The following is a 13,635-nucleotide window of genomic DNA, read 5'->3' as shown; positions in this document are numbered from 1 at the left end:
TTCTTTTTCGAGAATATGAATATTTATAATTAACAAATTCTATCTTAGCTTCGTAATTGCGAAAGTTTATTTATTTTATATTGCTACTCACTCTCAAATACATTTTTGTGACAATACATAAGTTTTCTAGGTTCTTATGGTTAATTTTGAAACAGAACTTACAATAAGTGGGAATAGAATTAAAGGCGTCTCTAACACAATAGGTTGGGGGCTTTAGATGTTGTGTTCCTGTAATGCTTCACCCTTATTTCGTAACTTTAAATAGGACTCAGAAATGTGATTCTGTGCAATTTAGATGGCTAGTTCTTAACGACTCTTTAAAGTTTTGCTAATGAGAAAGAACGTTTGCTAAATTCTTGTCGGTTAAGGTGTTGAGTACTCTCTACGTCAGTCAGTGAAGAGTCATAAGTATTTTGACGCGATGTGAAGTATAGCCTAATTTAGATAACGGGAGTTATAAATAATAACTGGTAATTAGTAATGCATACCAATTAAAATAAAAATCGTAGCTTTTTTTTATTTTATTATAATTTTTTCTGAAGTCATGTATGATAAATAAATAAAAATATTTGCTTTTACGACCATATCAGTGCCCCACTTGAAAGTGTACGGCACTTTTCTAACTTTAAAAAACAATAATTCCAAAAAGCCTTGCACTAAATAAAGATATGATTTCAAGTGTCAACTTATTATTTCTTTTTAATTAAACTATAGATGAAGTAGTTTTCCATTATTGGTTTAAATGTTAATTAATAACAAATCAGTTGATACGATTAGTTTTTGTTTTTCGTCATTTTTATTTATGAAAAAGTTAAAAACAAAGATGGCCAAGTAAAATCTCTTACATCTCGCCCAAATTGAAAAGTTATTTCGTTTAATATGGTTTAAAATTTTACTGAAAATTTACTATTTGGAGATTCCGTCCATAAAGGAAATGTGTGATATGAAACGTTTCCTCTACTTCCTTGCCATTACGTAGATTCAAAAAAATCTAAATAAATCGTGCCATTACATTTAAGGATTTTATTTTTTTGCTGCCATTTATTTGGCAATGCTAATGAACGAACACACACTAGACTTAAAAGACAAGCAATGACGAAACGTGCGAAACTGCTTTACAGACTTCTTGGACGACGCTCCAAATTACCCATAGAACTCAAACGATTAATATACAGTACTATCCTCAAACCTATGTGGACTTACAGGACTAGAGCTGTGTGGTTCAGCCAAACCAACAAACGTACGGACTGTACAGACATTTCAATCAAAAGTAATTCGACAGATAGCTGACGCTCCTTTCTACGTGACTAACCTCACTCTACACAACGACCTCAACATCCCCTTCAGACACCAATTAGCCAAGGCTAAATACCAAAAATTCCATACTGCTCTCTCTACTTGCTCAAATCCTCTAGTACAGTCTCTCGCCTCCTCTGACATTCCTGACAAAAATTCCATACTGCTCTCTCTACTTGCTCAAATCCTCTAGTACAGTCTCTCGCCTCCTCTGACATTCCTGACAATCCTCCTCGCCGACTGAATCGTCAGTGGCCCCGCGACTTCCTCGCAGTCTGAAGCACTAAAATTAATATCCTGTAGAAAGTGCTGCCGCTGGGCAGTTTCTTTCCTCCTGCCTTTCACGCCTCTATACTTCTATCTCCCTATTTACTTATTGTATAGTGAATTATACAGATTGTAAATAACAAAATAAATTTAAAAAAATAATAAAAAAAATAAATGAACGAAGTTGTTTATGATTAACAAAGCTGGTAAATTACTATCTGTGTCTAATTCATATTAATCATGTGCTTTGTGGCTAAATGTTTGTTTGTCGTCCTGAAATATGGAATGTTAATTACACCACAGTTTCAACCTTCTCCAGCTTGAGCTAAACAAGAGATCTTTACTCGCAATATCTCTTCAACATTTTTTTTTTTAATCTGCTTTTCAAATTCCCATCCTCCCAGGACCGAATGTTGAGAAAACGGTGAAATATTTCATTTTTTTTTAAATGTTTCATTCAATTACTTTTAACGGTTTTTGTGCTGCGAAAATAACGTTCGTGCCTTGCCGCTAATTTAGATTTCGCAACATTTGAAAAATAAGATGTCAATAAAATAAGAGTATTAAAGAAATTAACAAAGAAAAGAAAATTTGATGAATAATGGGCAAATTGTTGGTTATTGATCGTTAAGCCCCACCTGAAAAGAAAAAAGGCGATTACTTTACTTTACTAGTAAAAACATTGCAACATTTATTTATTATAATCCTAGAAATATTTTTCATTTATAGGTTTTGGAAAGTTCCACCTATTACTATTCCTTCTGATTGGCATAGGATATTCATGTATTGCCATGGAGATGACAGTTATATCTTTCATAATACCATCAGCCAAATGTGATTTTGATATGTCATCTAGTGATGCTGGTTTTCTAAATGCTTTACCAAGTATAGGTTAGTTACCTTTTACTACATATTCTTTACACTTTTATAAAAAGAAAGTATTGAGATAACACCGTCCACGACACCCGAATTGGTAGTTGGACGTTAAGCTTCGCCTAAAAAAAATAGGCGTTTACTTTATTTTATTGAAATAACATTTTTGATTTTGAGTTTGAAGTGTGAAGATACCGTGAGTACAAAAAAAATGGTTTTTATAAATTGATGTGTTGTATGTGAACAACCACCACGATTCAAAATCGAAAAAAATCACATTATTTAGCTGAGCCACTATCTGGGGATTTATTTGGAATATTTCCCGGTAAATTCGATTAAATGGGTTTTTTGTGTAATGTATTTGTCTTAAATATTAAAATGAATGAAATATGTAACAAAAACTTTTTAATTTAATGATTACTGGTTGACCGGTATAATTGAATATAATTTTAGTTTGTAGCGATTTTTATAAACATAAAATTTTGAAATATTTTAACATTTTCTGCGCACCACAGGTATTGTATTTGGCTCATTTTTTTGGGGAGCCTTAGCTGATGTTGTTGGCCGTAAATGGGTCTATACTGTTTCAATATTTCTGGCTGGATTTACTTCACTTCTTTCCAGCGTGTCTCAATACTTCACTTTGTTCGTCTTTCTGCGAACCGTAAATGGTTTTTGGTAAGAACTATTTTTTTTTTTTAAATTTTTCTATCCATTTTTTTGGATACCTTACCATGAATTTGCATTTTATTTAATCAGTCAGGCAGCTCTGTTACTATATTTGTGAAAGGTTAGGATATTTGTTTGCCGGCTAGATTGTGGTGTGGTAAGATCTTTGGCATGTTGAGACTAGTAACGATTTATGAATAGAGACTGGACGTCATAAAAGAGGGGTGACTATATTTAATAGACATGGAACTATGCCCACTTCATGTGTTCCAATAATAGTAATCTTTTAGCGACGAAGATTGGGTTCATTAACAAAATCGTGATTTACTAAAACAATATGAGCCTTACCGTTTGCTTGAGTGAGACTGGTACAGATTTTACTTCAACTGAAGGGTGCTCACTGACAGAACAGTTCCCCTTCAGCCGTTCTGTTGCATGACAAGAAATTGTGGTAAAACTTGCAGATTTGGAAAAAAAAGGAGGCTGTGGTGCCTAATAGTACTTACGGCAAACTGGCATAGTTCTATCGGGACTACATAACCAGTATCGTATAGCAGCCCTAGGATTGTGGACCGAAATATTTACTTTTAACTCAAAATCTTTGATTTTGAACACTTGGACAGATTGTCCATAATTTCAAGGTGTCCTCTATAATAATGTGTGGTTACTACAAGCCAGGATGTATTGGATTGTAAGAGAAATAAAAATTATCTTAAATAGAGAAAATTGCAAATAATTATTTCATTTGACTTCACTCTGATTACAACTAACTTTCACAAGTTAATGATTTCAGACTTTTTTTTTTTTTTTTAAATTGTACTAACCTTTAAGAGTTTTAAAATTTAATTATCAATACATTGATAATTACAACATAAAGAGGTATATTTTATGTTTACAGCCTTGCTGGAGCTCTCGGCTTGTCTTTGCCATATTTAGGCGAATTCCAGCCAATGAAATATCGAGAAAAAGTACTCTGTTTCATGGAATCTTGGTGGACCGCTGGAATTATTGGACTTCCCTGTGAGTTTCTTTATATTAAAAAGAAAAAATCTAAGTTGTTTAAATTAAATTATTCTTAATCTTTAACGTGCTATTAATTATTATAAGACAATTTAAAATGGTCCCAATTTTCGGAGAATAATAGGATCAGTTGGCTGATATCGGAGGATTGCTTAACATGGATCCGTCTTATGACACCAGATGATTATCTCGGGTGTTGAATGAACACATTCAAGAGTGGTAGTTTGGTTTAAAGAATGGATGAAGGGATTATATAAGTGATATTTTTGAGCCGGAAGATTTCTTACTAGTTTCTCTTGGTGACTGGAAATCTTCCATGAGCCCATGCGCTCAATCGATTCTCGACAATCCGGAGTTAATTTTAGTAAGAAGATGTTGTGTCTGTGCGGAAGATATGTTGTGATTTCATACAAAATTGAATTTATTTGATATCGATTATGGAAAGTTGACTTGTCTTTTAAGACTATAAGAAGTGGATAGTTGTGTCCAACCAATTGTTGGTTGGGTTCGCCGTTGGTTTTTTTTATTTTGTTAGCTTTATTTGGTACCCTCATCAAATTTGCTTATGGCAATAAAAATGTCTATTTTTTTTTGTTTTGCTTTCAGGTATCGCTTGGTTAGTTATACCGTTAAAATTTCGCTACGAAAGCCTGTACTTCATATATAGCTCTTGGAATGCCTTCATAGCATGTACGGCCACACCTTTGATGATGTTAGGAGTGTGGGCTTATACTTTCCCAGAAAGTCCCAAATTTCTAATGGAAGCTGGTGATGCTGAGCGCGCCTTGGAAGTATTAAGATATATGTACACTAAAAATACTGGAAATCATTATATTCAATATGCGGTTAGTGAATTCTTTTTGTTTTCTTTCTTCATACTTTGGCTTTTTATTAAAATTTAACCGATCAACATTTACTAATAAATATTCTTTTCTTTTTAAACAATTACAGATCCAAAGTTTAGGCGATAAAGGAATCAGTATAATAGGAGTAAATAATAATACTGTAAACAGACCAAAAAAGACCTTAAAATCTACATTAGCCAATTTCAAGGCCCAAGTTAAGTTTCTATTTCAAGGGCAGCATCTTAAGAGCACTTTATTGATTTGCTTCATCTCGTATTGCCTACTTGCAGCGTAAGTTTTTAATTTATTTAAATTCTTTTATTTGTTGAATTTTTCTTTTTCTGTAATAGTTAAATAAAAGGGTGGGCTCATTATTATTCTAAATTTAATAATGGAAGTTTAAATTTCAATTTTGCTGTTTTGGCACCATTTCTGTGTGGTTAATTGAAAGTTTTCGATTTTCTACATTAATCGTGCCCGCAAAATAATAAAATATTAAAATTTATGAGATCATTTAATAATTATTTATCAATACAATAATAGATTTAATATTATGTATAAGTAACCAATACAAACCAACTTTCATACAAACTGGGTCTAACATTACGTAACTGAGTGAATTTTTTGCTATGAAAAGTACTAAACTCTAATCGATTGCAGATAACTTACAAATAACTTACACAATACTAACTTACTAATCTGACAGTAGTTATCTACTGTAATTTAGAATTGGGGGATCTCGAATTTGATCTCAGGTGATACGTGGGTCCACTGTGCCCCCCCTCACCGTAGAAAACAGCACGTATCCGTTCTGTATCATTCTGGGCAGAGGCCAGCAAAAACTTTGATTTTTCAGGAGCCAAACTTAAGGAATCGTTTGCCAGCATAATAAGCGCGTTCTCCTTGGAAATTGTAAGGAGTTTCGTCTCTCTTCGCCAATATTTACTGCGGTTCCGCAGCGATGAGTCGCCCACCCTGTAGATGCTCTCTCAGGAGGCAAAGTTTTTCGATACAGCTAACCTTGACAGGTCCCTTTAGGAAGATCTTAAAGAGACTTTTCTAGTAAAGAGTACGCTTCTGCGTATAACTAATCAACATCAAGATTCCCGTCATGTCAGTTATTTAAAAAATGTAATCTTAAGAACGGCAAACATCAATATTGATGATTGATTAAAAATATGTGCTGGCCATTTTAATTTCCTTCTTAAACTTTATAATTTTAAAGCTTGAATGAATCCAATAATCTATATTTAATAACCTACCGAACCTAGTGCGGGTAGCCTTTTCGATTAAGTTTAGTGTTTTGCCTCTTGAATTATTGTGACGATTGCAGAAAAAATGTTTTAGTTGAAACTTGAAGGAAGTGTTAACACACGCTTGATCAAGATGCTATACTTGCTACACTCGTTTGGGCATGAATTGAACACAAATTAAACTCTCGAAAAGTACAATTCCCTCGCAATTAATATTTTTAAATTTATATTACAAGCAAAAATCTAGGTCAATTCTTAATCACTCTTATTTTTGTGGTCCACAGCTATTACACTCTAATGATGTGGTTTCCTGAGTTATTCTCCAGATTTGAACATTTTGAAAGTTTACATCCAAATATGAGCACTTCAGTGTGCGAAGTATCTAAGGTGTTCTTATCCGAACCAGGTTGTACGTCTGAAGTGAACAGTCAAGTATTTAAGAACACACTAATCATTGGTTTAGCTTGTATTCCTACAAGTTTATGGCTTCCGCTTTGTGTAAAAAGACTTGGGCCAAAATTTTTTATAAGTACGTTACTTTCCACTTATATTGATTATATTATTATTATTTTTTAATTACAAACTAAAATAATTGTATTATTTCATTTTATTTTATAGTTACTTGCGTCATTGTTGCTGCCATTGTGACCGCTGGAATGTATTTTGTACAAAACTCTATACAGAATTTGATACTGTCAGGTATATTCGAAGCGTTCTCATCTTTAGCAGTGGTAACACTTTACTGTGCCTTGGTTGATCTGTTCCCAACAAATGTCAGGTATTTATGTGAGAAATTGAATGTCATGTATATCCCAGAAACATTTATGTTGCTATATAAATTCCAACACCTAATTCCTACTTATTACATTCTTACTACTGCTGGAGCAGGGTTGTAGTAGTTATGAAGCGTGGATTTGTTAGTGGAAGATCTCCAGTTCGAATCCCGCGTGTAGTTATATATTATTTGGTAGAAAAATATTAATAGTGAACTGAGTGCTTCCGTCCCGTCAGCGGCACCTAATTGGTAGTTAGGCATAAAGACTTTATTTCCGACTAAGTCAAGTCAACAAACATTTTACAAGTAATCACTCTAAACCTATTTAATTTTTTTAAATTTTGAAAACATTCCAAAATTAAATTGTCCAATGAAAGTCAAGAACCTTACAAGTCATTTAGTTGCGCGCACACGAGGTGTTCACCTCGGCTTTATGGCTCGGGTTTTCTCAAACGTTCTTGGACTGATTGGAATGTTCAATAAAAATGTTTGCGTAATGAGCTGGAGTTGGTTTGTGCGTACGCAAAAAAGAAAGGCATCTCTACAAGTCCTAGGTTCAATGAAGATTGGGCAATCAGTTACAGGACACTCAGTTACCCAAGTTGATACAAGTTATTCAAACCTCAGGAAAGCCAGGATCTTATAAGGATTAGTGACTAACCAACTTCCATTTGGGTTATCTAGTTTCTTAGCATAAACTCTCAAATCTATCAAATCTGACCTATGAGTAGACTATTATTGCAACATTTAGAAATAATAATATTTCACACGTTAATTAAGTTATTATTATTTGATATATCCAAGATAATTTCTTATTTCTCATCTCTTTTTCAGGACCATGGCCTCAGGATTATCTTTATGTTTCGGACGAATGGGTGCACTCACTGGAAATTTAGTATTTGGTTACTTGATTGATTTAAATTGTGCCATCCCAATCGTAATGATTAGCGCTTGTCTTTTTTGTAAGTTATCAATTAAGTAATGTTTATATGTTATTATAACTTATGTCTTGCAATACATTAACATGCAAGAAAATGAAACCCTTTAACGTCTAATATTGTCTCTGCGCCTGTACAAAGAAGGATGAGAGAGAGCCAAGTTTGGTTACGAAGATTTGTTAGTGGTCTTTTTTAATTAATAATTGTTAATTTATATGAGGCTGCCGAGGACGCTGAGCCTGAGCATAATGTCAGGACAGCGAAAAAGGACTCATGCACTTGAAGGTCTTTCCCCAAAAGTAGCCTGATCCTTGAGCTCCTATTAAAACTGTCCGGTAGGACAGTTGTATAAGGGTTGATCGTCAAAAACTGCACGAAAAAGCGTAACGTTGAAAAACACCCAACTTTGACAATTTTTTTCTCTTTTTCTATAAAAGATAAAATTCCCAAATTTTCTTTAAAATATAGGGCAAACCCTCCTTTATAGCTGTAATTTTTTTGCAACCACCCAGATCTAATAGGTTTCGAGAAAAAAGTTGCTGAAAATGAGCAAAAACGGCTTTTTCAAAAAATGTTCTTGTTCTTGTTCTTGTTGTTGTTGTTGTTGTTGTTCTTCTTCTTCTTGTTACCTTTTTTGTAAACAACGTAGCGCCTAAACGCGTGAACCGATTTTCATGAATGAGGTGTCATTCGATTCGGAATTTTATGTAGATGTGCCTTTTGAGGGTCTCGATCCTGTACATCGAATGGGAGAGGAGTTAGCCCCCTTTATGTAAGGCCCCCTCCAAAATTATTATTACTAATTACTCTGTAAATCTTAGCCCGATTTTGATAAAATTTGGTAGGATGATAGGGTTAGGGCTCCCCTACGTAACATTAAAGCGGCAATCAGCTCTTACACTTGTTAAGGGGAAGTATAGGAATCGTTTCAAATTATCGACACGTGAACCGATTTTCATGAATGAAATGTCATTCGAATCGAAATTTTGTACAGATTTGCACTATAAAGGTCTCGACGCCGTGTCTCATAAGGAGGGGAGTTTGCCCCACCCAAATAAGGCCCTTTCTAAAACTATTATTACCAATATTTCTATAACGCTTAGTCCGATTTTGATAAAATTCAGCTCGAATAAGTGGTTAAAGCTCCTCTACATTGCTGATGCTCTTGCACCTACTAAGAGGAAGTACTGCAATCGTTTAAATTATCAATGAGTGAACCGATTTAAATCAATGAATTGTCGTTCGATTAAAAAATCTTTGCCTCTTTGCCTAGAAGTACTGCAATCGCAGTTTATTTTTCTTACTCCTCTTAAAAGGAAGTAATGAAATCGCAGTTTAATTTTGCTATTTACGCACAAATACCTTCCTATTTTATTCAAAACGCTTTTTCAAAAAAAGTTGTTACTGAGGATGGTTTGGGGGACCTTAACGATAATCATTCTTTAAAAAGATCTCTCTAGTGGTAGTTACGGTTCCGACTTACCATCTTATCAGGTTATAATGATAGAATTGCTTATTCCAAATTTAAAAAATTCTGTAAAGCAGATATGTAACTTTGTAAAATAGACAAAAAGGAAAATCTATCCAAAAGGTACAAAAATCTCTTTAACAAAAACTTACAGTTTAAAATGTTAAGTATAAGGGTTGATTAAACGCCAAAAGGTACACAAATCAGCAAGCACCCAACATTTCATTAATTCTTCATTAATATTTAAGTAATTTTACTGCATTAATTTTCATTAATATTTTTTAGAATTTATTAGATGTCACAGACCCTTATGCTGGCCACTTCATTTATATTTTTTTGTTATAATTAAGATAAATCACACATATGTACATGCATGTTAAAGTAGAAAAAGACAAAGTTAGAGTAGGCTACTGTCTTGAATTCGTCTTACCGAAATATTCGTGAGCACAAATAACACACAGTTAATAACAAGTAGATTATTCAACAACAATTATTGATTTCTCAATTGTAATTTAATTTAGTCCCCCTAATTTTACTTATAGTAAAATACTGGAATAATTAGCTGTCCTAAAAATATACATATCTTATTTACTTTATATTACATATTACATTTTTTTTTATAAAAAAAAGTTTTGAATTTTTTAGCCTCATAATTTTTTTTTATTTTTTATAACGTTTTTCTTTTTAACCTGTATTTAATAGTTTGATTATTATAAATAACTAGATATTACAGTCAATCTACAGTGCTACTTGAACAAATATTTTGTAGACGAAAATGGCCAGCATAAGGGTCTGTGACATCTAATAAATTCTAAAAAATATTAATGAAAATTAATGCAGTAAAATTACTTAAATATTAATGAAGAATTAATGAAATGTTGGGTGCTTGCTGATTTGTGTACCTTTTGGCGTTTAATCAACCCTTATACTTAACATTTTAAACTGTAAGTTTTTGTTAAATTTTTCCAAGTGTTACACTTGAGAGTATCTAATTAAACGCTTATATATGAAATATACTAACTTATAACTTATATATGCAATACACTAACATGATTAGCACTAACATGCAAGAAAACGAGACCCTTTAACGTCTAATATTCTCTCTGCGCCTGTACGAAGAAGGACGAGAGAGAGCCAAGTTTGGTTTTTGAACCAATTTTAAAATGTCTTTGCAATAAAGAACTTTGTAAAGACAAATTAGTGCCTCATTCTCAAAGTGGTACGTTTAGATCTCTTTAATTGGACCTTCTTTTTTCCAATAAAATGAATTTACAAGTAAAAACCATTGCTTCCCAAAAACATATTTTAGGGCTAATCATGATGATACCCCAGCCATTGACTAGAAACGGTTGACGCCTAGGAGTTCTCCAGTCTTATTTGCTGTCACTTCAGTCTTATACAGAACCGTAATCTTGCTTTTTAATGTTAACCAAGTTAATATTTCCTTCTTTTTTGTTTGGTTTCAGTGAGCGGTATAGCTACTTGTTTTTTACCAATAAAACGAAAAAAAAATTACCTTTAATTTAATGTTTTTTTTGGGGGAGAGAAATGATGATCAAGAAAATATTATGCGAAGTTGTAAGGTACAAAAAAAAAAAAAATTGTTACCTCCTTAATTTTTATTTATTTATTTATTTATTTATATACAGTAATTTTCTACTAAAGAATTATGTAAAAGTAGTTGTTACAAAGAGAAAAGAAAATGTTCTAAAAGTTAACGTCAAATTGTGGTACGTAAAACGCAATTTGTGATTTGCATCAAACATAATCACCAAGAGAAAAACACGTGTGCATAATTATACTATAAGAGTCCATAAAAAAAAAAGACTGAAGAAAATTTTTTTGAAAAAAAAAAAGTTATATAAGAGTAAAGAAAAATTATTTTAAAGAAACTGTTCCTTATCTTCATTTTCCTCTCTTATGTTACATAATATTTAAGTTGCAATTTCAGAATTTATTTTATTTGAGCTCATAAATTAAGATAATTTTCCTCGCTGAGATAAGCAACAAGAAATATGCTATGTGTGTTTTATTATAAGACCTTTATTATGTTTTGGATGCGACAATTTAAGAGACCTAATAAACAATTATAAATTATACCTGGAAAACTTCTTCAAATACTTTTGAATTTCAAAGAAGATTTTTCATAAAGGCTGATTTTTTGTTTCTATAAATTTATTTCAGGAAACTTTTATTTGAATATTTTCTAAAAGTTGCTCTAAAAAAAAAAAAAATATTGATCTGATGAGACATTATTATTTTTTGTTTGATGTTGTTGATGATTTAAGGAGATTTCTTTTATTGATTGTGATATTTATTTGTAGATATTTTCTTTTATATTGTATCTAGTGGTACCTAAAAATAATTAAGCATTTGTTCTTTTATTATAATTATTATATTTTAATATTATACACCATTAAGTTTCTTAATGCGGCGCGGGAATAATAACGTTTTCATTGCTTTTAGGATTTTTTTTTTTTTATAAAGAAAAGTTCCTTAAATTAAGCCTTTATATCCACAAAATTGGGACATTGGCTTTAGTTGTTACAACCTAAAATCTGTTCTTCAGATTATCCTTATTTTGTTTCGTTCATTTGACTGATTTCTGTGTTATGTATTGATATTTATGTCCTAATTCATGATATTTGATTACTTTTCCTAAGTTTAGCGTATTAATTCTTAGTTTTCTATATATCGTATATATTTTTGTAAATAAAACCTATCTTTTGTTATTTATTGTTTTCCACTGCTTTGAGCCTTTTATTTTGTTTCTGTTAATAAATTATTCCTTTTTTTTTCTATTCGTAACTCTAAAATTGACTGGGATTGATTAATTTTTTGATCAAAGTAAATGTTTAGGTTTTATTATTTATGCTCTCCTATTTGGGATTTTCATCCAGTCAGGAGAAAATCCAGTTTTGAAAGAGTAGATTGTAAATATTTACGTTTGATATTAAGTAGTCTTCGGGTTTCATCTGGAGACTTCACATTCAAATGATATTCCTTGCATTTTTTTTTTTTAACTGTCTCAGAAAAAAATTGACCTTTTTTTTGGTGTTTTAGAAAAATAATTTATTTGGGAAATATAAAGCAAAAAATTACGAAAACAAATTCATTATTTTGTGTGAGTAATACAGCTGGAATGCAAAAATTGTAAGGAGTAAGCAGAGATAAAGGTAACCCTTAAATTTTAGTCTTTCTTGTTCTAGGAGAAATAGATGTTGAATCTTGTTGCTTTTATACTTTATTTTTCACCAGAACAAAAACTTAAAAACGTTCTGTAAAGACGAAAAACTATAAGAAACTCCAAGTAACCTCTTTTAACCCTAGTGCCTAGTGGATCCAATGTGTCGGAAAAACCTGTTTGCTATTTTAATTTTGGCTGATAGACGGCCTCTTAGGGAGTTCCGAACATCCTGCAATGGACGAAATAATATATCCCCCAGTAGCTAGAACCTGTCCTACTAGAACTGCAAGAATTACAACTAGGAAAAGCCTTTTCTCTTCACAAATAAATAAACACTAAGTCTTTATGGAGGAGGAAAAAATGGCATCATTGAACCAGCATCACAATTGCCTAGGCCTGAGATGTCTGGCACCTAGAGACCAGTAAAAAAGAACCCGTACCAATAATATTATTCGTCATGAAATTAACTGCCTTTTCCCAGAACAAATATTTCTGTTACTTTTTTGAAAACTTCTCGATTTACATGTTGTCGGCACAATCTTAGATTTGTCTGGCTGCTAGAATTAAATGGTCTCGTATGTTAAGACTATTAAGAGACTACACAGCTGACATCCTCTCTTCTCTAAAATAAATATTGTGACTTCTTTAGGAGTTGACTTTTACTTAAGAATGTCACAAAGAACGCATTGTGAAATTGTACTTATTAATACTTCACTTTAAATCCACTGGGTTTACTTAGAGTTAAAAGAATGTTCTAGAAGATTAAACAGTAAATTTAAGCCAACGTCTTTTGTGATATATAGTAAGTACGATAATTCCAGACAAAGGCTAGCTTACAAGTAATAAAAGGGAATTGGTTCAATACGGAACACCATTAAAATGAAATCAGCGTATCTTATTTGCATATAATAGATGTTACGCATTTTTTAAGAACTATTTTTTAATTATATTCAAAATGAACACTTGTCATTGGATAGGAACCCTGATCATCCCGTTTTGAACAAACCTTCATTCTTCCTTCTAAATAGAAGTATCAATCTTTAC

General features: G+C 32.1%; 1 protein-coding gene across 4 annotated transcripts in view; it reads left to right on the top strand.

Moving 5' to 3' along the window:
• LOC141448117 (synaptic vesicle glycoprotein 2B-like) overlaps positions 1 to 12,136 on the top strand; it is a 31,244-nt gene extending 19,108 nt beyond the window's left edge. For all 4 annotated transcript variants that reach the window (XM_074116222.1, XM_074116225.1, XM_074116224.1 and 1 more), the window contains 9 exons: positions 2,293 to 2,454; positions 2,952 to 3,114; positions 4,004 to 4,125; positions 4,732 to 4,970; positions 5,077 to 5,261; positions 6,508 to 6,752; positions 6,842 to 7,001; positions 7,833 to 7,960; positions 10,871 to 12,136. In XM_074116222.1, coding sequence (XP_073972323.1) covers positions 2,293 to 2,454; positions 2,952 to 3,114; positions 4,004 to 4,125; positions 4,732 to 4,970; positions 5,077 to 5,261; positions 6,508 to 6,752; positions 6,842 to 7,001; positions 7,833 to 7,960; positions 10,871 to 10,926 — 1,460 coding nt within the window. In that variant the 3' untranslated portion in view covers positions 10,927 to 12,136. The remainder of the gene's footprint in view (positions 1 to 2,292; positions 2,455 to 2,951; positions 3,115 to 4,003; positions 4,126 to 4,731; positions 4,971 to 5,076; positions 5,262 to 6,507; positions 6,753 to 6,841; positions 7,002 to 7,832; positions 7,961 to 10,870) is intronic.
• The last annotated feature ends 1,499 nt before the right edge of the window (positions 12,137 to 13,635 follow it).

Source organism: Rhodnius prolixus, unplaced genomic scaffold (genome assembly GCF_049639745.1).
Source record: "Rhodnius prolixus isolate KJV_2025 unplaced genomic scaffold, Rpr scaffold_13, whole genome shotgun sequence".
Taxonomy (NCBI): Eukaryota; Metazoa; Arthropoda; class Insecta; order Hemiptera; family Reduviidae; genus Rhodnius; species Rhodnius prolixus.
The sequence above is the reverse complement of the archived record's forward strand: the minus strand, read 5'-3'. Positions and strand labels throughout refer to the sequence as shown.